The 19,485-nt window shown below is 55.5% G+C and overlaps 1 protein-coding gene across 2 annotated transcripts; it reads right to left on the bottom strand.

Annotated features, from left to right (window-relative positions):
- Positions 1 to 1,358: 1,358 nt before the first annotated feature.
- GDF6 (growth differentiation factor 6) lies at positions 1,359 to 17,808 on the bottom strand. Of its 2 annotated transcripts, XM_088023115.1 has the most exons (3): positions 17,650 to 17,808; positions 17,385 to 17,583; positions 1,359 to 2,323 (listed from the first exon to the last, which is right to left on the bottom strand). In XM_088023115.1, the coding sequence occupies exons 1-3, from the start codon at positions 17,806 to 17,808 to the stop codon at positions 1,359 to 1,361; spliced, it is 1,323 nt and encodes a 440-aa protein (XP_087879241.1). The 2 variants fall into 2 exon arrangements, with proteins under 2 accessions (XP_087879241.1, XP_027965386.1); XM_028109585.1 differs by having other exon boundaries at positions 17,385 to 17,808.
- Between the last annotated feature and the right edge of the window lie 1,677 nt (positions 17,809 to 19,485).

Raw genomic sequence — 19,485 nt, 5'->3', positions numbered from 1 at the left:
TCCCACCCCTGCCTCCTTCCTCACTGTCCCTTCCCCATCTCCCACCCGGAGCTCAATGTAACACTTTGCTCTTTTCACAGTTTCTCATTACTAAGTTTTAAAAACATTGCCTAACTGGTAATTACAATCTGAAACAATTCTTTTGGGGGAGCCCTGGGCTATCGCTGGCTGGTAGGTAATCTTTCAGGAATGTTAAGAGAGAGGGGAGGGAACATAGATGTGAAAGAAATCTCTGGGCACAGGGACTGGAATCCCTCTTCCCTGCTTCTGGACTGGCCCCTATGTCCCCATCCTTCTGAGGGGCCCACCACCTCCCCTCCTGACTTCAGCCTCTGCTTCTTGGCTCATTCCCCCTTCTCCACACCTCTTACCTTACTTATATAGCTTCCCATCCCGTACTCGCTTTTTGTTTAACTGGAAAATCACCTTCCCCTTAAGAGGGGATGTCTGAATTTTGGCAAACTCTGTTGAAAGAAATCAATTAGAAACAGACCCCACAGAAGGGCCTTTCCTGGGTTACCTTCAGCCTGGTTCATACACCTCAGTGTCAGCCCCCTCAGAGGCAGGCCTGGTGGTTTCTCATTATCCTTCAGGGGGTTCCATTTGGACTCATTCTTGTCATTCCATCCATACCAGTTCCCCTTTCCCCGACCAGAAAAAGCAACAGTAAAGGCAGCGACCTGAGCCCCCTTGAGTGAGATGTCGGTTGCCGGTTGCCGGTTGCCGGTTGCCGGCTCCCTGTACTGGGAGAGGCCAAGGCAGAGCCCGGTATACAAGCAAGTTCTTCTAAAGGCAGGGCCCTTCCTGGCTTTCCTATTCTCCGTGCTAATTCCTCTTTTGGAACACTCTCTGCTCGGGAGGTCACAAGGCACAGGCTATGACATGGCCGGAGAAAACCCCACCTTCTTTGCATGGGTAGAAAACAATCAAACCCAGACGTGGTCAAAGGTGATTCTTCCTCCCACACTGTTTCTCTTCTTAAGCTATACATTTTTCAATCCATGGAGCGCTTGAGCACCAGGTCTGCGTCTCCCCGCCCCCCACCTCCTATCAAAACCTGTGAGGCACACAAGGAAATCCAAAGCCACAATAATAAAGAAAAAGGAAAAAACAAAAACAACTAAAGAAATCCTCCTTGGCTTGTTTTTCCTGGGTGGCCATGCAAGGTGTGAAAATCCGTATCTCCCTCTGGGCTGGCAGGTGGAAGGTTCTGGGAGGGCTGAGCTCCCTCCTCTCCCACCCGGCTGCACGTCCAGGCTGTTCCCCCCACCCTCTGCCTCCTCCGAGGCCAGCTCTTCGGCCTCTCTGCAGTCAGGCCTCCCCTGCCGTCGGGGGCCAAGGCGGCAGGAAAGGCGCCGCTACCTGCAGCCGCAGGACTCCACCACCATGTCCTCGTACTGCTTGTAGACCACGTTATTGCCCGCGTCGATGTACAGGATGCTGATGGGAGTCAATTTGGTGGGCACACAGCAGCTGGGCGGGGTGGAGCCGGGATCCATGGAGTTCATCAACGTCTGGATGATGGCGTGGTTGGTGGGCTCCAGGTGCGAGCGCAGCGGGAAGTCGCACACGCCTTCGCAGTGGTAGGCTTCGTACTCCAGGGGCGCGATAATCCAGTCGTCCCAGCCCAGCTCCTTGAAGTTCACGTGCAGGGGCTTCTTGCTGCAGCGCAGCCTCGACTTCTTGCCGTGCCGCTTACCGTGGCGGCTGGCGAAGGCTGTGCGCCGCCGCCGACGGCCGGACGAGGGCAGCCAAGGCCCCGCGTCCGGGGCGCCCGACGGCGGCTGCCACGACCCCTCGGCGCCGGCGCCGCCGGGGCCCGCGACCTCGGCCGAGCCCAGCTGTTCGCGCATCTCGGCGAACAGATTCTTGCGCTGGGATCTGGTGAACACGACGAGCAGGGCGCGCTCCTGGGGGGGCCGCACCCTCCGGCCGAAGCCCAGACTCCGCAGGTCCGGGGGCGGCGGCTGCTGGGGCGCCGGCGCGTGTGCCTCGGCCTCCCCGGCTCCCGGCTCGCCCCACGCGGCCCGCAGCTCCAAGCACAGCTGCTTCCAGGGCTGCTGCCGCAGGCCTTGCCACACGTCGAAGACTTCCCAGCCGGCCCGGGGCGCCCCCTGCGGGTCCAGGGTCCGCGCGTCCAGCAGCAGGGGCGACAAGCAGGGGAAGAGCTGCACGTGGAGCGGCCCGGCCGGTGGCCCCCAGGGCGTTGCGGGCTCCTGGCGAAAGAGCCGCAGCTCCGCGCCCACCAGCTCTTCTTTGTCTGAGAGCGTGGACACATCAAACAAATACTTCTGTCTCCGGAGAGGAGTGTGCGAGAGATCGTCTGCGAGATAAAAAATCATTACAGTCAGTTTCACTTAAGGGGGAGATCAGCCCGGTGCTCGGCGGCCGCGCCCGGGAGGAAAAGGGCGGGCAGCGGGGCAGGCCGGCTGGGAGTCCTGCTCGGCCAGCCCGGGGCCTGACTACCCGGCTCCCCGCCCGGGCCAGTGCGCAGCTAAGGGGGGGGGAGAGCACCAGGGCAGGCCTCCCCTCCCCGAACGCCCCCCTCCACCCCCCCCATCAGTCCCGGACTCCCAGGGCGGAAGTCGGTGGCTGCTGGAGCGGCGGCTGCGGCGGCGGCCTCCCGGGTTTTCCCCCAGGAGCCTGCGTAACCACTAATGTGCCCTTTGTGGTCGTGGGCCCGGGCCGCGCTTTCCCCAGACCTCCTTTCGGCCGACTGGCTCGTCGTTCTCATCATTCACGTCTCGGTCCAAATGCCACCTCCTCCGAGAGGCCATCTTCGACCACCCCAATCTAAAGTAGCCTCCCTCCGTCACTATCACAGGACCCGGGTTTATTATCTCACCCCACTTAGCACTATCTACGGTGACCTCGTTTCTATTTGTCTCCTTAGTGGTCTGCCTTTCCCAGCAACACCCTGCCCCGCCTCCCCTGGCCCATAGGAGCTAGGACCGTGTCTTGTCCCTTGCGCCGCAGCCGGTATAGCTGTGCCTGACCTGGAGTACATGCTGGTCAGGAAGTGGAGACTTCCAGAGCAGTTATTCTCACTCTGGGTGCCCCTTATAATCATCCAGAGAATTTAAAAATTACCAGTGCCAGGGCTTGCTTTAGCCCAATTGAGACAAGATCTCTGGACAGAGCCTGGGTACTGGGTTTTTGCTAGATTTTGTTTGTTCATTTTGGGTTTTGTTTTTGTTTTTAAGCTCCAAGATGATTTGAAGATGCAGCCCTAGTTAGACCCCCTGGTCTCGGGGAGCATTGCTGCCCCTTAGACACTTTTGCTGAAGTATTTAGGCCCAGCACAAAGCTGACAGAATGAAGATCTGCTATGAGATTGCTTGCTTGCTTGCTTGCTTTTTCAAATTTACCAACCATTTTAACAACTAACAAAAGAGCAACCAAGCTTTCAGAAGTCGGCCGGGGGTGGGGGTGGGGGTGAGGCAAATGAACACACACACACACACACACACACACACACACACACACACACACACACACACCAGGCAACTATCCATTGAGAAGACCCTGCAGTCAATGAGAAATACATCAGGAGAAAACCTCAAACACACACACACACAGTGACATTCTCCCCTCCACCCACCCACCCATCTTGAAATCTTGCTTTGGAACTAATCTTTTGAAGATTAAATTTTTGGTTACAAATAAGAAAAAGAAATTTAGGGCACATAATTGGGGGGGTGAGGGGAATAACAGGCTTTTAAAGATCCAAGGTGAATTCTTTGGGACCAAGGCAAAACTTGACTTCTTTTTTGACGCATTTGTGCATGAAGCCAACCCCACTTCAGCGTGCAAGGCGGAAAGCTAACCAGATTTTCCTGGGCTGCCTTCTCATAAAATATTTACAACCCAGCAAATACAAAAATCCCCAAAGCCCCCAGCTTTCCCCAGAAGCTAGTAAAGTTTGGTTCGATTTCAACAGTAAAAGTGTCACTGGGTCCCGGTCCGACTCTTACTGCCTGTCCCGATGTAGCCCCAGGGCACTGGACCTGGAGCCTCAGCCAAACCCAGTCCCCACTCCGGGCTGCCTGCAGGGCAGGCTACCTCACTCTCAGGCACATGTCCCAACCTGAGATGGAGCTGTGGGAAGGGTTAGAGAGGTGAAGAGGGAAAAGCTGCTGGAGGCGGTTGATTTATGGAAGCCAAGACCTTCAAACCGACCAGGGTCACATTAAAATCAGTGGGAACTCAGCACACTTTCTTCTCCTCCTTTAAAGAAACCTGCGTCTGACAACCTTCAGCCACCACCCAGATCTCTGGACCTATTGCCTTAGGCTTCACTTTCTTGCCTCTCATATTTCTCTCTCCCCCAACGAAGGATGTGATGAGAGGGACAAACCGAAGGCATTTGCTGCACCAGCTAAGTATTGTGAAGGCTGACATATTTTTCATCCTTACTTTATCTGCAAGCACAGACCAGTTCTGTGAGGTAGATAGTTCCATTTTACAGGCGGGAAAACCAAGGTTTGGAGAAATTAAGTTGATTACTGAAGTCTGACAGCTAGTAAGTGGTAAAAGTTGAGATCCAAACTTAAGTCTATTTAATTCCAGAGTTGGAACATTTAGCCCCTAAGCCCCACTGCCCCATTGCCTCTCTATTGGAGTGCAGGTACTAGAGTTTAAAAGCAACCAGCAATGGCTGGGGTATGAGGGATGGGGGATACAGTCCCAACTACATTTGCAGGCCTTGCTGGGAATAAAACATGGACGCCATAAGGAAATCATTTCCATCTCTGCTTACATAACTCTTAAGACAGTTTGTCACTGGTTGGAGAGCATAGGAAGGTGTAAAGGGTAATTTATTTATTTCTCTCTCATGAAACATGGAGAAATCAGCCTTCTTTTGTTTTTACTCTTTTTAAAAAAAAAAGTGTGGGCTAATAATGGTTAGTCTCTACAGCCGAGTCACATTTCTCTGGTCCTCAAGAATGGTCAAAACAGAGGAAAGCATCTGTAGAGGGCTCTACTGATTCTGCAGCCTTGGGATTTCTGATGATCTTTCTAGCAAGACCAGCCAGCTCATAATCTTTCCAGGGCTCAAGGGAAGAATGCAAATGGGGACTTCATTCTGTAACCTGCCCCCTTCTCTTTCCATACCAGCTCCACCCCACAGCTTGAGCAGCCACGCCTGAATGACTGTGGACACCCTTGCTCATAGGTCCAAGCTGCCCAGGCATGTTTCAGTGGTGTCCATACACTCTCTGGAGGACAGACCCAATGAAGTAGCTGCCCGGGCCCTGGAAGGGGGCCCTGGGCTATTTGGGCAAGAGCTCGATGGTTTGGGTACCACAGTAGAGTAGTAGCTCTCAAGGCCACTAAACCTATAAGGGTCCCTAAATCTGCAAGATAAGCATCACATCATACAGCATCACCCTTGTTAGAAATAGAACTTCTCTCAGGCCCCAGGGAGTTGTTGTGGAGCCCAGAATTTGCATTTTTCTCCGTTCCCAGGTAATGCTGATTCTGCTGGTCTGGGATCCGACTTTAAGAACCACTAATTGAGATGAGCATGTTCCCTTGGCTCTTTACATTTCCCCATTTCCCCACCTTGTGGATCAGGTGCCATTGGGGGCCGGGCAAAATAGGGTCCTCCAAAGCACAGGACCCAGGGCAGGGTCTAAGGTGGTACTCACCAGAACCAAGTCACTGTTTCTCTCAGCTCCTTTTTGCCCCTACCCCACAGCCACCCCCACATTTTTTTTTACTCTTTCTGCCACATGTACTCTCACTGGGTCTCCAGAACCTCTAACCCCTTAACAGAGGGTCCAAGAAGGTGGCAACTCTGCACAGCTCTCCTACCGACCACATTCCCCACCTGTCTGGACCTGCTCTGGAGCCATGAATCACAGAAATAGCCCAGAGGAGGCATCCGACCTGGGGAGTGCACACACCACCATCCCCTGTGACCCTGAAGACACTTTGCCTGCTGACCTGGCATCAAAAAGCCTGGCCCTGCCACCACGGCCACCTGTGGGTGGGAAGCCAGCCCTTCACATTCCCTTCCACAAGCCTCCTCTCCCATTAAGTCCTGTGTAAATGAGAGCTGAAGTCCTTTATAAATTGGGGCCGATATCATCAAATGACCCTCTCTCCCATCCCCCTCCCTAGAAACATGCACTTTTCATTCGGTCTGTGGAACTTTTTTTTTTTTTAAACAACTTGGAAGTGAATCCTAAGTTTTAGGCCTTTAAATTGAAATCAATCAGTAATAAATCATGGGAGTTTTTACTTTGCTTTTAATTTGCATGGATCTGGTTTGTTACAGCTTGGCTCAAACCCAGTTAACTCAGTGTTTGCGGAGTATTAGGCGGAGGTACTGACCTTTCAAGTTAGAATTGCTGGATTTGTGCTTATCAATTTTCCCAGGTGGGTGGATGGAGGAAGGAGGAGAAGGAACAAACCATCTGTATATCTGAAGAAAAGTCTTCATAAATAGGTCAGCCTTTTTTGAATTAAGAGCAAGTTGGCAAAAGGCTGAGGTGAGGAGACCTCAAACATGCACATCTGGTATGGAATTTGATAAACAATTTTTAAAAAGAAGCAAATGCGGACACGGGGGAGAAAGAACTAATCACTTGCAAGGCAGGGACTATAACACCCATTTTAAATGAGAAAATTGGCCTAGGAAGGTAAAGTCATCAGTGCAGGTCGAAGCCTCAGTGCTTGGCTGGAGGAAGGTAAGAAACAAACACCAGATCAGAAAGGAAAGGATGCTCAGGGCACCAAAGACCGGACACCCGGGAACCTGAGCCCCAGGAGGGCAGCCTCAGCGAGAGACGCGCAGCGGCAGAAAATGTGTCTTGAGGGTCCCCCAGGGCTGTTCCTGCTGGGGCCAGCTCAGCTGGGCCACCCTGTTGAGGGTTTCTGAAAACCCGCAACTTTATTTGGTTTGGAGCGGGAAGGGCCCGTACTGCATTTTTTCCAAGACATCTCTGAGATATGTAGGCTGCTTGAGATCTCTCTTGAGAGTCCTTGTGGGATTTTCTGTCACTCGTCGCGCGGAGGGTGCCCCCGCGGCCCCAGCTCTCTCAGAGAGCTCCTCCGTGCGCGTCGGGCTCCCATCCTTTGAATGGCCAAGCGTCTGGCAGGCCCGCACCCGCTTCCACCCGCCACCCCGCCACGCGTCCCGCCCCAAGTCCTCCGAAGGCGCAGATCTAGGGGTGCGACTAGGCGGTGGCTCCGAGAGCCGAGATGATAGTGGGCTTTCCCATGCCCACTTCCCTAGGTGGAGGGATGGGAGAGGCGGGATCGGCACCCATCTTTACAAAGAAAACTCCAGATGTCTTTGCAGTTAAGCCTTTCCCCCAACCCCCGTCATTTTCGAGCCAACAGCAGCACTGAGCGTTCCTGGGGCGCGCCTTTGCGGCAGGCACGTGCTCAGGGCTTTGATGGGCTCTGTCCCTGGATCCTCACCGCGGGGTGTGAGGCCCATTCTATTGTTACACTTATTTATAGATGAGGAAACTGGCGTTCTGCGAGGTATCTTCACTTGCCCAATGTCCTGCAGCTAGTGAAGGGCAAGATCTGAAGGACCTAATTCCTACGCCCTCCGACCTGCGGCCACGCCCCCTTCCACCGCTCTGATTGGGCGGTGGTGCAAAGAGGGAGGGAGGACACGCGACACACATTCATCACCAGTGCCATCAACTCCCAGGGAACTGGGTTCCCCCGGAATCTTCCTTTTTCTTCCTTTTTCTTCCTTTACTAGAAGGAAGACGATCTCCACGCAGGGATTTCATGGCTAGATTTGGATTCGCTTGTTCCCTAGATCACTCAGCTTCAGCACTGCCCTGAGGTGCCAAAGTCTACAGGTTGGAAATCGAGTTCGGTGTACAGGGTGAGTAAAAATGAGGCTCCAGCCCTCTCCCCTGCGGCGTGAAGGCCTCTGAGTACTTCGTGCTCCAACGATTACCCTCTCCTGGGACACAGGAATAACCCAAGCCTCCCCCTGTATTCTTGTCCCGAGTCCTGGCTCTGTTGAGATCTGTTGCAAACTGCTGAGCTCACTAAGCATCCTCACTGAGGGGCAGATCCAGGAGGCAGTCCACACAATTCAGGCTCTACTGGGTACTCCGGCTTGACCATCCAGAATAAAAATCGTAATAGCAAACACTGGTGTAGCAATTACCATCTGCTGTGCATAATCTAAATTCTCATAACTCATTTAAGCCTCGAAACTAACTGTGGCAAAGAAAAGGATATCACTACTCTGCTCATGTTATGGACCAGAAAACTTAAAATACAGATTGTGGAATAGTAACTTGCCCAAGATACGAAGAGTTAGACATGGCAGTCTGGCTCCAGTGTCTGTGCCACCACCCTGGACACCCCAGCCCTTGAACTCTGTGTTTGGCAGAAACCCTGAGAAGGCTCCTGCTCTTTCATGCAGCCCATGCTTGGGGGAAAGGCATCGATCTCTGGTGTCCTAGAGTAAATCACTTCCTAAACAGCAGAACTGAAGGGATGTTAACAACTAGAGTTTTGAAAGAGAACTTACAGGGAAACAATTCTCTCATCTACAAAATGAAGATAACACCAGCTCACAAGAGTCACTGAAGGAGGGGTAGCAAATGAGAGAAAGAGTAGGAAAGATATTTATCTGAAGACATGTGCAAATATTGGTTACTACTGACAACACGGAATTAGCACAGGAATGTAGAGTCTAAGAGACATAGATTTGAAACCTGACCTGTGACTTATTGGCTGGGTGACCCTGGATACTCTAGGTCACATAATCTCTCCCAGCCTCATATGCCTCGTCTGTAAAATGGGAGAACCATCCCCCACTTTGCAGAGTCATTGTAAAGGTCAGAGTCAAGGCACTCATGGCCAGTTGTGCATGACACACAGAAGCGCCCAGTGAATGCAGTCAATATCACTATAACTGCCTACAGCCAGGTAGGCAGAAGATGCACCTATACTCCTCTTGGCCTTCTTTGAGGAGAGGCAATCCACTTACTTTGGCAGGACTTCCAGAAGTGAATGAAGGAAAGGCGCTGGGCAAAGGGGTAAAGAGAGAAGCACGGACTTCCAGTTCCTATTCATCTGAGGTCACAGGGAAGTCTAAGGCCCACAGGGGTTGTGGCCTCACCTCCATCACATTGATCCATCTCAGTGCCCCTGTGTCATTATGTCATCCACTACTGAGGTCTCTCGCACAACTTCCAGGTGAACAACTAACCTCCGGCCAGAACCTCATCAAGGATAGGTCCCTCCCAGCAGGTTCCCTCCTCTGTGGGCTCAGGGCCAGCGCTAGCCCAGATGCTAATCCATTTGGCTCCCTGGCTGGGCAGATGCAGCCCTGAGAGGCCTGGGGGTTGGTCTCCTTGCCCCACTCCTCACCTCCCACTGTGGAGCCCTTTTGGGGAGGAGGCATGATCTGTCCACAGAGCCAATCTGGGGTGGGGATGAAGGTGACATTCCAGATGTTCTTCACCCGCAAAGGGCCAGACACATTTGGCGGGGAGATGGGCTGTAGCAATGAATGGCCCCTGAGGCTGAGTGCAGGGCCCAGATGCAGAGCACGTCGCCTGAGAAACCCCAGTCAGTGGGTAGGTGTGTGTCTCCTCACCACACACTCACCCGCCCAGCTTCTCTCTGGATCTCTTGGCTTCCCCGGTGTTTTCTCCAATAGCGTGCCCTGTGTTTCTCAGCTTCTTTCCTCCTTTCAAAGATCAGAGAGGCCCAAGGCGGGTCCTCCACGGAATCTGGAGAGGTTTTTCTAGTCTTTCTCCCAAGCCTGGCAGACTGTGCCCTCCTCCCTCCAAGAAGCCTGGGCCTTGTGAACCCCACAGGATTAAGCAGGCCTGGTGGCCCACCTGGATCCCACAGAGAAATCCCAGTGTTAGTGCACCACGCTCTGGCCCAGCCAGAGGCAAATGAGTGAGGGTGGGAGGGGAGAGAAGGAGAACCCCAGATGCCACCCAATGGAAGGCAAACTTCGGGGGCCCTGCTAGCCTCAGCACAGCCTTCCGTGGCAATGAGGCCAGGTTCTGGCAGGAGAGGAGGACCAGCCCTCTCCCCTGAGCACTGGGCCCTGTGCACCCCCAGCAGGACTCCCAAGGTGCTTCAAGGAGATTCTTTTGTTTCTCTAAGATGAAATGGATTCCTTGTAAAGTGGTGTCCAAGAACTTAGTGCGAAACCTCGTGGTCACGCGTTCTTGAGAGGGGTTCAAGAACCAGTGATTCGAAGCCGAGATCAAGAACACTTCACCGGGCTCTCTTTTCAGGGCAGTCTCACCAGAATCTTAATTTGACACCACTGAGGATGAAATCCAAAAGGAAGCTCGGTACTATTGCCACAAGCTGTACCCTTCTCTCCCCATCTTTCCGCCGGGTCCCCATGCCTTCCGAAGGTCACTGCCCTTCCCTTGGAGCTGTGCGTGCAGGGCCCGGACCGGGTGATGTGCCAGGGGCCGCCCTCGCTGCACTGCGGACCAGTAGGGTCATTGGGAGCCCACTGGAGCCACACAGGCCCAGGGTTGGAGGGAAGGAGGAAATTCTGCCGCGAGGCAGCCTTCAGGGGTGGAATACGATCAGGCCTTTAACTAGAGAGTTTCGAGATCAAAAGTAGAAAAGGTTCCCGTTTTATTTGGTTTCTCCTCCCCGACCAGTTCTCGGGTTTGCAGGTGGGGAGAGGGGTTCAAATTGGCGTGCTGTGTGGACAGGAAAGGACTTGAGTGCCCAGGGCTCCTGCGCAGGAGAAACCTCAATGGTGAGCTCTTGAAAGTGTTGGGCCGGGCGCGGCTTCTGAAGGAGGGTAGTGGAAACTCTGCTCTACTGCGCTCACCTTGGGCTGACCTCCGAACCAACGTCGCAGCAAAATGAGATTCGCGGAGGCAGCTGTGGACCATCGTCTAACATCATTCACTCACTCAACATCAACTCCCCATGGGGCGCGGGAGCAGCAGTCGGCTGGGAAGTGGGATGAGGGCTGGACCAAGGTGCCTGGAAGCCAGATTTGCAAAGCAGGCGCACGGATTTTCTTTGGTTCCTACGTTCTTTAGGGGGGGCAGGGGGGCGTGTAAACCACCGGGATCCCAAAGCCAACTCTCCGCGCTGCTCCTGCCCCTACTCTCTGCTAGGCTTGGTCAGCTAAACCGCTTCCGACTGGGCCAGAGGCCCGCCCTTCTCCTCTCCAGCACGCCCACTACCGCGTGCCTAAGCCGAACTCCGCCCCCAGACCCCCGGGCCACTGGCGGCGCGGCGCGCGCATCTTCTGGAAAGCTGGCCGGTGCGGCCAGGCGCCCGCGGCCAGTCCCTCCCAGCGCCTGCAGCGGCTCACGCCACGCCAACCCAGCTCTCGGCCCCCAGCAGCGCTAATGGACTGTCCTGGAAGGCAGAGAACAGCAACCCTGGAACCCATTAGGCCGACGAGGACCTATTTAATTCCTATAAACAGAAGACACCACTTAACCGCCATTGAGCTTAAAAATAAACAGCCAGGGCTTTAAGAGAGGCGGGGGTAGGGCGGGGAGGGACGGGCAGGGAGGCGGTTGGTGCCAAGCAACGAAAGGACGCGGAGGACCGACGTTCCCGCTAACCACACCTCGCGGCCTCGGCTGGGATACCGTCCCCGGGTCCAGAGAGCAGCGTTTGCCCAGGGTTATTCCATACCCGAGGATTTATTGAACTAATGCCCTTCACTTTACTTAAGAGACCCCCCGGGATTATTGCTGATGCGCTCTGCATCGTTTACTGCTCGCGGCAGTCCTGCCAGGAAACCGTTTTCGTTCTGTCCTACCTCTGCCATAACATCTTCCTCCCACCTCTGCGTCTCCTTCTCTTCTCCTACCCCTGTCGCCGCCCCAGGAAAACGGCACCAATTGCACGGAGGCGTGCCTCCAGAACCCAGAGAACTCCGACTGGGAAAAAACCCGGTTGCTTTAGGACCTCCTCCTGTGCAACGCCCGCGTTCCCTTTGGGTCCAGGCGGCGCGCAAACTCGCAGGTCGCGAGGGGGAGGTTTCATGTCTTCATTCAGTTTGCGATTCTCAAGGCCTGCGGTGAGCTGTGGTTTAGGTAATTTTTTTTTTTTTTTTTAATGTGGAGAAAAGACAAGGATGTTTGAGCACGTTTTTGGATCCCCTCCCCCACCGGCAACTCTACCGCGCAAACTCCCAGAGCCCAAGCGCCTCCCGCGCTGGGGAAAACGTTCGGACTCCTTTTCAAATTAGCCTCCCCTGCAGAGGAAGCTCGCCCTGAATTCTGGCCCCACTTGCACTCTCGCAGCAGAAGGTACTAGGTGTTCTTAACTTACTTGCTAAGGTGGCCCTTGTAAGAGTCTTGTCAGGCAACCCTTAAGGCCTTAGGGATGGGGGTGACAGTAACTGATACTTAACAACAAGCCAATGGCTAAGGCGTTTGTGGTTTGTGGCCTTTAAAATGTTTTAATCATTCCAACCAGAAGAGAAGAACAAACTCCTTCTTTAAGGCTTCCTTCCCTCACCCCAGGCCTTTTTCCGGGACTTTCCAGTCCACAGGCCTGATAGAAGATCATGAACCTGGACAGCGATGCAAACCCCACGCCGGCGCGCACGCGGGCGCGCTCTCACACGCACACTTGAATGCTCAGCAATCCTTTTCCAAGGCTGTTCCCTCTTTCCGGGGAAATAAAGCCTAGATTGGAACCTTCTGCCGGCTTCCTCACTTGGCCGTCTGGTCTGCATTAGTGTTTTTATAAGGGACTCAAACAAATCGAATACAAGGTCACCAAATAATTAACAGTTGTGAATTCCCTCCGTCCCCATTAAAATACTTCCCTGCTTATATTTCATTTTCCGTTTGCCAACGACAACAGGGTCGGGGCAAAAGCGCTGCTGCGTTGATTACGCCACTCTGCGGCCCAGGTCCACCCAGAAACTCGCTGTTTTGCATTGACATGCTGTCCCAGACGAACTTCAATCGCGAGGGAACGCTGCAGCTCTTAGAATACCCTCCCCGCAGCACGGCTAGCCCAATTGTCCTGCCCTGCCCCCAGATAATCGCGACCCAGAAGGTAAACCAAGAAGCCAACAATGGGCGGTGGCAAACTTTTCAGCGATTCATTTCTAGGGTGTCAAGTTCCGATGTTCCGATATTCCGATCTCGTTTTTGGTTTTTATCTGTTCCCTACTGCCTCCTTTCTGAGAAGGCTATTCTAACAACAACAATAACCAGAAAAAATTTTTTTAGGAGTCTTCTTATTTCCAAATCATCTGGAAACCGAACTCGCACCAGTATTCCTAGACTCATTTTGGTTTCTTCCAAAATCAAGGGGGAGGTTTCTTCCCCCCTTGTTGGAATTATGTGGCACTTCTCACTCCATAAACGGAAAGTCCAAAGTTTGTTTCTCTTTCTCTCCCCCTCTATCTCTCAGCCACGTTGAATTCACAGAAGTTCCAACTGTCTGCCTTTCCCAGGCCCCAGGGTTGGGGCTCTAGGGCTGCAGTACCAGTGGCCTTTTAATGGTTCCACCATGTGCTAACTGTAATTTCTCTATATCCAACCTGATCCATTATGATCTTATAACTGCAACAAGACACACCTGCACACACTTTCCATCTTTGTGGATTCAAAATCATTTTAAAAGAACAATATGGAGGAATATTTAAAGATCAGGGATGGCATGGTTTGTGCCTTTCCAAAGAGCACAAAGAGGAAGCAATGCACAGCACGGATTCCTACCCTCAAATCCAAAGTTCCACTCCAACTCCAAACTGGATCTTAAGAAATCACAGAAGAATATTAGACCAGATGGGAAATCTGCCCATTTTTTTAAAACTTCTGCTTCCTGCCACCATCCTTAGAAACTTCCTCACCCTTTACCCTACCCGTGTAGTGCCATAGTTAAGCATGCAGGATCTAGAATTGGTTATGTGCTTCGCCCCTCTGTGTGACCTTAAGCAACTTGCTTAACTTAACCTCTTTGTCTTCCTTAATTCACCTGTAAACCAGTGAGTGTAGCACTTTCCCCAGGGGTTGTTGTTAGAATTAAATGAAATAATTCAGGTAACAGATTTTAGCACAGTACTCGGTATGCAGTAAATGCTCAATATATGTTGGTTAGTATTACCCCTGGATGTTTGGAGAGCAAATCGAAAGGAGGGACATTTAGAAAATAAAACTTCCAATAAGGTCTCCTCGTTGGGTATGTGTGTGGGAGGGGGTGGGAGAAGGTGGCAAGGGTGAGGTAATAGAGAACGTGCTATCTTTATAGACGCAAAGCGCTCTTCATTCACTTCCGACTGATTTTTATCCCTGCTCGCCCACAGTCGCAAGCCTGAGGGGTAACTTTGAGGTTCCGGGGTTCCCGGGCGAGGAAGGCTGTTTACAAATATTGTACGTGAGCAAGGAGTTCATGCCTCCTGAACAGGCTTCAGAATTCCTTCCATTTTCTTTGCTCCTCCCCCTGAGGGTCCCCCGCTCCGCCAAGCCAAGCCTGCCGCACTCGACGGCGATTTAAACATCCCCGAGGCAAGGCGCCAAGTCAGCGCGGCTGGCCCAGCTCTCGGCTGGCCGCGGCTCTTTCCTCCTTGCCCCGCCATCCACGGGGTGGGGGAGGGGATGTAGGCGGGTTTGGCGCGGTTCAGAGTCCCCACGTGAGAGGGGCGGAAGTCCTCGCGGGGAGCCAGGGATGCGCGGCTGGCGGGTCCCTTCCATCACGGGAGACTAGACACCGTTTGATGTGTTATGACATGAACCCTCAATTAGATCGCTGAGTTGAAACACTCCAATCAGGGGCCCGATGCTAAGCAAGCCCCGGAAGGTCCAGCCCGAGGTCACCGCCGGTGACACATCAAATCAAAATCAGTGAGAGGGAAAGTGAGGCTTTCCCTTTATCAAGCTGGCGCTGTAGCCCGCAACACACCCCCCTCCTCTGCGCGCCCCCTCCTGCCTTGGGCTCCGCACTCCTTCACCCCGAGCGGCGTGCGGCGAGCCGCACAGCCTTCCCAGCCAACTGACTGCCCTTCTTCGCGTTTGCTGGGAACCTGAGAGCGTGGAGGAGACCGTGCCTTCGAAGCTGCGGTCCAAGTGGTCACTCCGCGTCTCCTCCGGCTGGGGACCGCGTTCCAGAGTTGAAGCCGACGTCTGGATCTTGGTCCGGCTAGCCTGGAGACCTTGGCTCGGGAACAGAGGCCCCCTGGGCCTGGGCTCGCAGCCAGTCCCTTTCCCTACCTCTGGCGCCCGGGGACGCCCAGCGCGGTGCCGGGGGAGAGGCTGCGGCGCCCGCAAAGGTGAAGCGAGCCCGCGTCTGCGCTGGACCTGAATCCCCCAGAGACCTCCCACTCCTGCCTGCACGCCCCAGGCTTCGGTAGACACCTCCGAAGAGCCTGCAGGGTCTCTGGGTCCCGTGCCAAACTCGCAGGGCGAAGCTTACGAGTTAGGGGTGCCTGCTTGGGGGAGGGGCGGAGATTCTTGCCACTTCCTTTGGGGAAAAGAAAACTTGCGCCCAGCCGCCCGCCAGCCTGGGCCTCCAGGATTTCTTCCCCTGGGGAAAGGCCTCTTGAGCTATTTTCTCTGAGCTTCCTTAGTGTCTCCACTAGGGATGTGCAGGGTAGTCTTTGACTAGAGGAGTAGAGAAGACGGACGGTAAAGACGATTTGGAGGGAGGGAGACTCCTGAGGGAGGGCAAAGACTGGGGGAGGGGGGAGGGGGGCGAGCTGCGCTGGCAGCACAGAGGTTGGGGATGCAGTTGCAGCGCTGCGAAGAAGCCGTGTGTATCTGCAAAGGTGACTTTAGAAGTCCTAAAATCACCATAAAATAGCAGGCGTTAATTTGCCGCCCGGACCTTTCAGCAGCTCATGAACCTCGCTGACCTCGGCTGCAGCGGCGAACCGAGCGTGGGCAGGAACCCTGGCCCGCAAGGAAGGTGGCTACAAGGGTGGAGGCTGGGGTCTGAAGCCCGGGAAGAGCCCGGGCCTTGGGGGCCTGGGGGCCGTTAGCCTCCTCCGAAAAGCTCCGTGGACGAGCGTGTACTCACCGCAGGCGGGGAGGGAGCAGCCCTGTCCGCCTGAACCCTGGCGCTCGCCGGTTCCCGAGCCACCCCACTTTCATTGACCTGGAAGTGGGAGGCGGGGAATTGGTCAAAGCCGCGAACCTAAGTCTCTATCCTTAATCTTTTTTTTTTTTAATCTCCTCCTTCCTTTCTTCACGTCCCCTTCCTCCCCTTTCCCTTTTCTTTCCTTCATCTCCCTTCCTTTCCTGTCTCCTTCCACGTTATTGTCTCCCCTCTTTAGGAGCTGAGTTCCTGGCGCCCGTGGATCCTTACTCAGTTTCTGGGACCAAGGGGAGCTCAAGGTTCTCTGGGAGGCACTCACAGCGAGGACCAACGCGGGTGGCAAGGAGCGGGTGCAGGAGTTTCCGCAGGCGTCCACTCTTGCACCCACGCCCTCAGAGGGGACCAGGGACAGGGCCCCTGGGAGCTCAGAGAGAGGAGCGTTGCCTGGCTGGAAAGGTGGATGAGCATATCCATGCACCCATATGGATTAAGTACCAACAAATCCCTAGACTTAGTTGCCCTGCCCCTGCCCCGTCCTGTCGGTTGCTGCCCCTGCCTTAGCAGAAACTACTCGCCGACCGCCTCGCAGCGGTGAGCGCGCTGGAGGAGCAAAAAACGCTCGAGGGCGCGGAGCTCCTGCCGGGCTGATGATCCCCACATCCAGTGCAGGGAAGGGCTGAGAACCCGTGCAGCGGCTGAGTCAGGGCATTGCCCGACGCAGTTCGCGGACTTGTTCCTCGGACCGCGGGACTTGCATCTGCCGGCTTTTCCCCCACCCCGATCGGATGGGAGCTCGGGACTTTCCAACGCTCACTCATGCCCCATGTCTCCCCCTCCCCCACCCCCCACCCCCGCCGCCCCGGCCCGGTCGTCCACGGCAGCTCAGGCCTTGTACAGCGCACCGCGCACAACCCGAGACCCCGTGGCGAGTGTGCCGTCAGTCCCCGCCGCGGCCCCTCTCCAGACCCAGTCATTTGCCTGCCACCTCCCGTCCTCCACGCTTCCTCCACCAGCCACCAGATGAGCGGCCACCGCGCTGCTTTCTGCAAAAGACAAGAGAAGGAAGGAAGGAAGGAAGGAAGGAAGGAAGGAAGGAAGGAAGGAAGGAGGGAAGGAAGGAAGGAAGGAAGGAAGGAAGGAAGGAAGGGGGAGAGAATGGAAGGAAGGGAAAGAAGGAAGCGAGGAAGGGAGGATTGCAAACTGGAATAAAATCTGCAGCCGCATTCAGAAACTTACTGGGCTTGAGAAAAACAGTTTAAGAAAAGAAAGGGGGAGGTGTCCAGAGAGGGAAGGGAATTCACAAATGTAGCCTCCTGCCAGAGCCGGAGCAGCGCCGTGGCTGCGGAGCTCCAGGGAGAGAGGCGTGGGGCATCTTCTTTGCCACTTACCTAGTCCCCTGTCTACAAAGCTAGTGATCGTATTAGCCGACTTGGAAGACTGGAAAAAGCTGGCATTGATGCCCAGCTTCTCGGCGATGGAGTAAGTCCTGTAGATTGACAGCATGTACTCGTGGGGCACCACGCGCGGACCCCTGCCGGGAGGCTCCTGCGCTTGGGGCTGCTGCGGCGGCCGCCGCCGGGGCTCATCCTGTGGCCGCGGTCGTGGCTCGTGGCGCTCCAGGGGCGCCCGGGCAGTGGTACTGTCTCGTGACGCCCGCGGCATCTTCCCTTCCTTGCGGCTTCGCATTCCCTTGGCGGAGCCCAGCTCCGCGGACGACGAGGAGGATGAGATGGAAGCCTGCTGGAAACCGGGCAAATCCCACAGGAAACTGATGAGGAAGACGGCCGACAGCAGGACTCTAGGAGTATCCATGGCGAGCGAGTGGCAGCGTCTCCCGGAGAGGCGGCGGCGCAGGGCGCGAGGGGCACGGAGCGGCTGGACAGCGGCCGGGGCCCGGCTCCTCGCGCGGACTCCGAGTGCAAGGAGCCGGGTCCCAGCCACACAAACTCCGGCCCTGCCACGCCCCCTCCCGCCCCTCGCCGGGAGGGGAGGGGAGGGGAAGGAGGGGAGGGGACGGGAGAGGAGGGGAGCGGAGGGTGGGAGGAGAGGCGGGTGGTGCGGCCAGGAGGTGTAGGGGAGAGGGGCCGCCGTGTGTCGGTGTGGCTGGGAGGCGCAGCGCCCCCGCGGGACGCGCGCGGGGTTGCCGGGCGGCGTGCGCAGAGCGGGCCCGGAGCGCTGGGCGGAGGAAGGCGGGCGCGGCCGCCCGGCGGCGGAGAGGCCGGGAGCATCCACAGCGCCAGAGTCCCCCGAGCACTGTCGAAGCTCGGTACCCCCGGGGCACCGCGCGGGCCCTAGGGCCTCGCGGGTCGCCTCCACTGTCCGGGGAGCGTGCGGCCCGGGAGGAGGGAAGCGGCGGTGGCGTCCCCCAGAGACGGCTCCCGGCCGGCGCCTCTGCAGCGGACTGCGCTCTGGCTCCGGGTGGTGGTGGTACCGTCTTTCCTCGGCCCCAACCTCCAGGCCGGCCGTTCACTGCCTTCAGGGGCCAGCCCGGGGCCAGCGAAGCCTCGCCGCGTCCCAGGCGCAGGGCCCAGCCCCGAACAGCCCCATTCTCTCGGTGGGGTACCGCTCTCCACAAAGACAGGGCGTCTGTTCCCGACCCTCGAGGTCAGGCAAAGGCCACGAGTCTTTAGAGTCTGGATGGATGCTAAAAGCTGCCGCGCTCTACTGCAGGCCCCAGCCTCTCTTCTCGCAGTCCCCAGCCTCTTCTGACGCTGGCTTTAGCCGGTTCTTTTCTCCTCAGTTTGCTCCCCGGGTCCTCTTTCCTCTCGCGGCCTGGCCCCCGCCTCCACGGCATCCCCATTTTCTTTCTCTTCTTGCCCTCCCGCCTTCAATCCTTTCTCCTTCCCTAAGTTCCTTCTGCATTCCAATCCCCCTTTCCCCAGCCTGCTTTTCTTCGCACATTGCCCTCCCATCTCTGCCCTCCCACCCTCTCCCTCCGCGGCCTCCCCCTCCTCTTTCAGTGGACCCCTCCCTTTGCAGCTCTTCCCCAATCTGTTTCTCTTCAGCCCAGCCTCGCCCCATCACGAGTTTCCCTTATCTGTCCCCAGATTCCCCGTGCGTGTCTTCCCCGCCCACTGCCTCGCTCACTCCCGGGCCTGAGCGCTGGAAGTCAAGGCGGAGGGCCGCTTCTCTCCCACAGTGCTCTGTGCCCTGGAATGCTAGGGACGTAGAGTCTCCCTGTGCATTTATTGGGTGTACCGCCACCAACCGCAAAATGCTCTCCTTTGGTCTCCCTACAGCTCTGTGAAGCTGGCCTTACTATTTTCACTTTCACAGATTTAAAAAATGAGACAGACAGGGGATGAATGACTTTTCCAATGACACTCAGCCAAGAGGACTTGCAGCCACGGACAGAACCCACAGCCAGGACCCCAAATCCAGGGTTCCCATTCCAGCATAGAAGAATTGCTCACCCACCCAGTAGCTCGCTTTCTTTCTTTCTTTCTTTCTTTCTTTCTTTCTTTCTTTCTTTCTTTCTTTCTTTCTTTC

The sequence above is a fragment of the Eumetopias jubatus genome, unplaced genomic scaffold (assembly GCF_037043125.1).
Source record: "Eumetopias jubatus isolate StellerSeaLion01/CBP00866 unplaced genomic scaffold, mEumJub1_p1.0 scaffold_4, whole genome shotgun sequence".
NCBI lineage: Eukaryota > Metazoa > Chordata > Mammalia > Carnivora > Otariidae > Eumetopias > Eumetopias jubatus.
Note: the sequence above shows the minus strand (reverse complement) of the source record. Positions and strands in the feature narration are given on the sequence as shown.

Bases quoted from the DNA above. Each gene is read 5' to 3' on its own strand.
- GDF6 (XM_028109585.1), bottom strand. From the start codon at position 17,808: ATGGATACTCCTAGAGTCCTGCTGTCGGCCGTCTTCCTCATCAGTTTC. The intron at 2,324-17,384 runs GTAAGTGGCAAA...TTTATCTCGCAG, and splicing joins CTTTGTAGACAGGGGACTAG to ACGATCTCTCGCACACTCCT.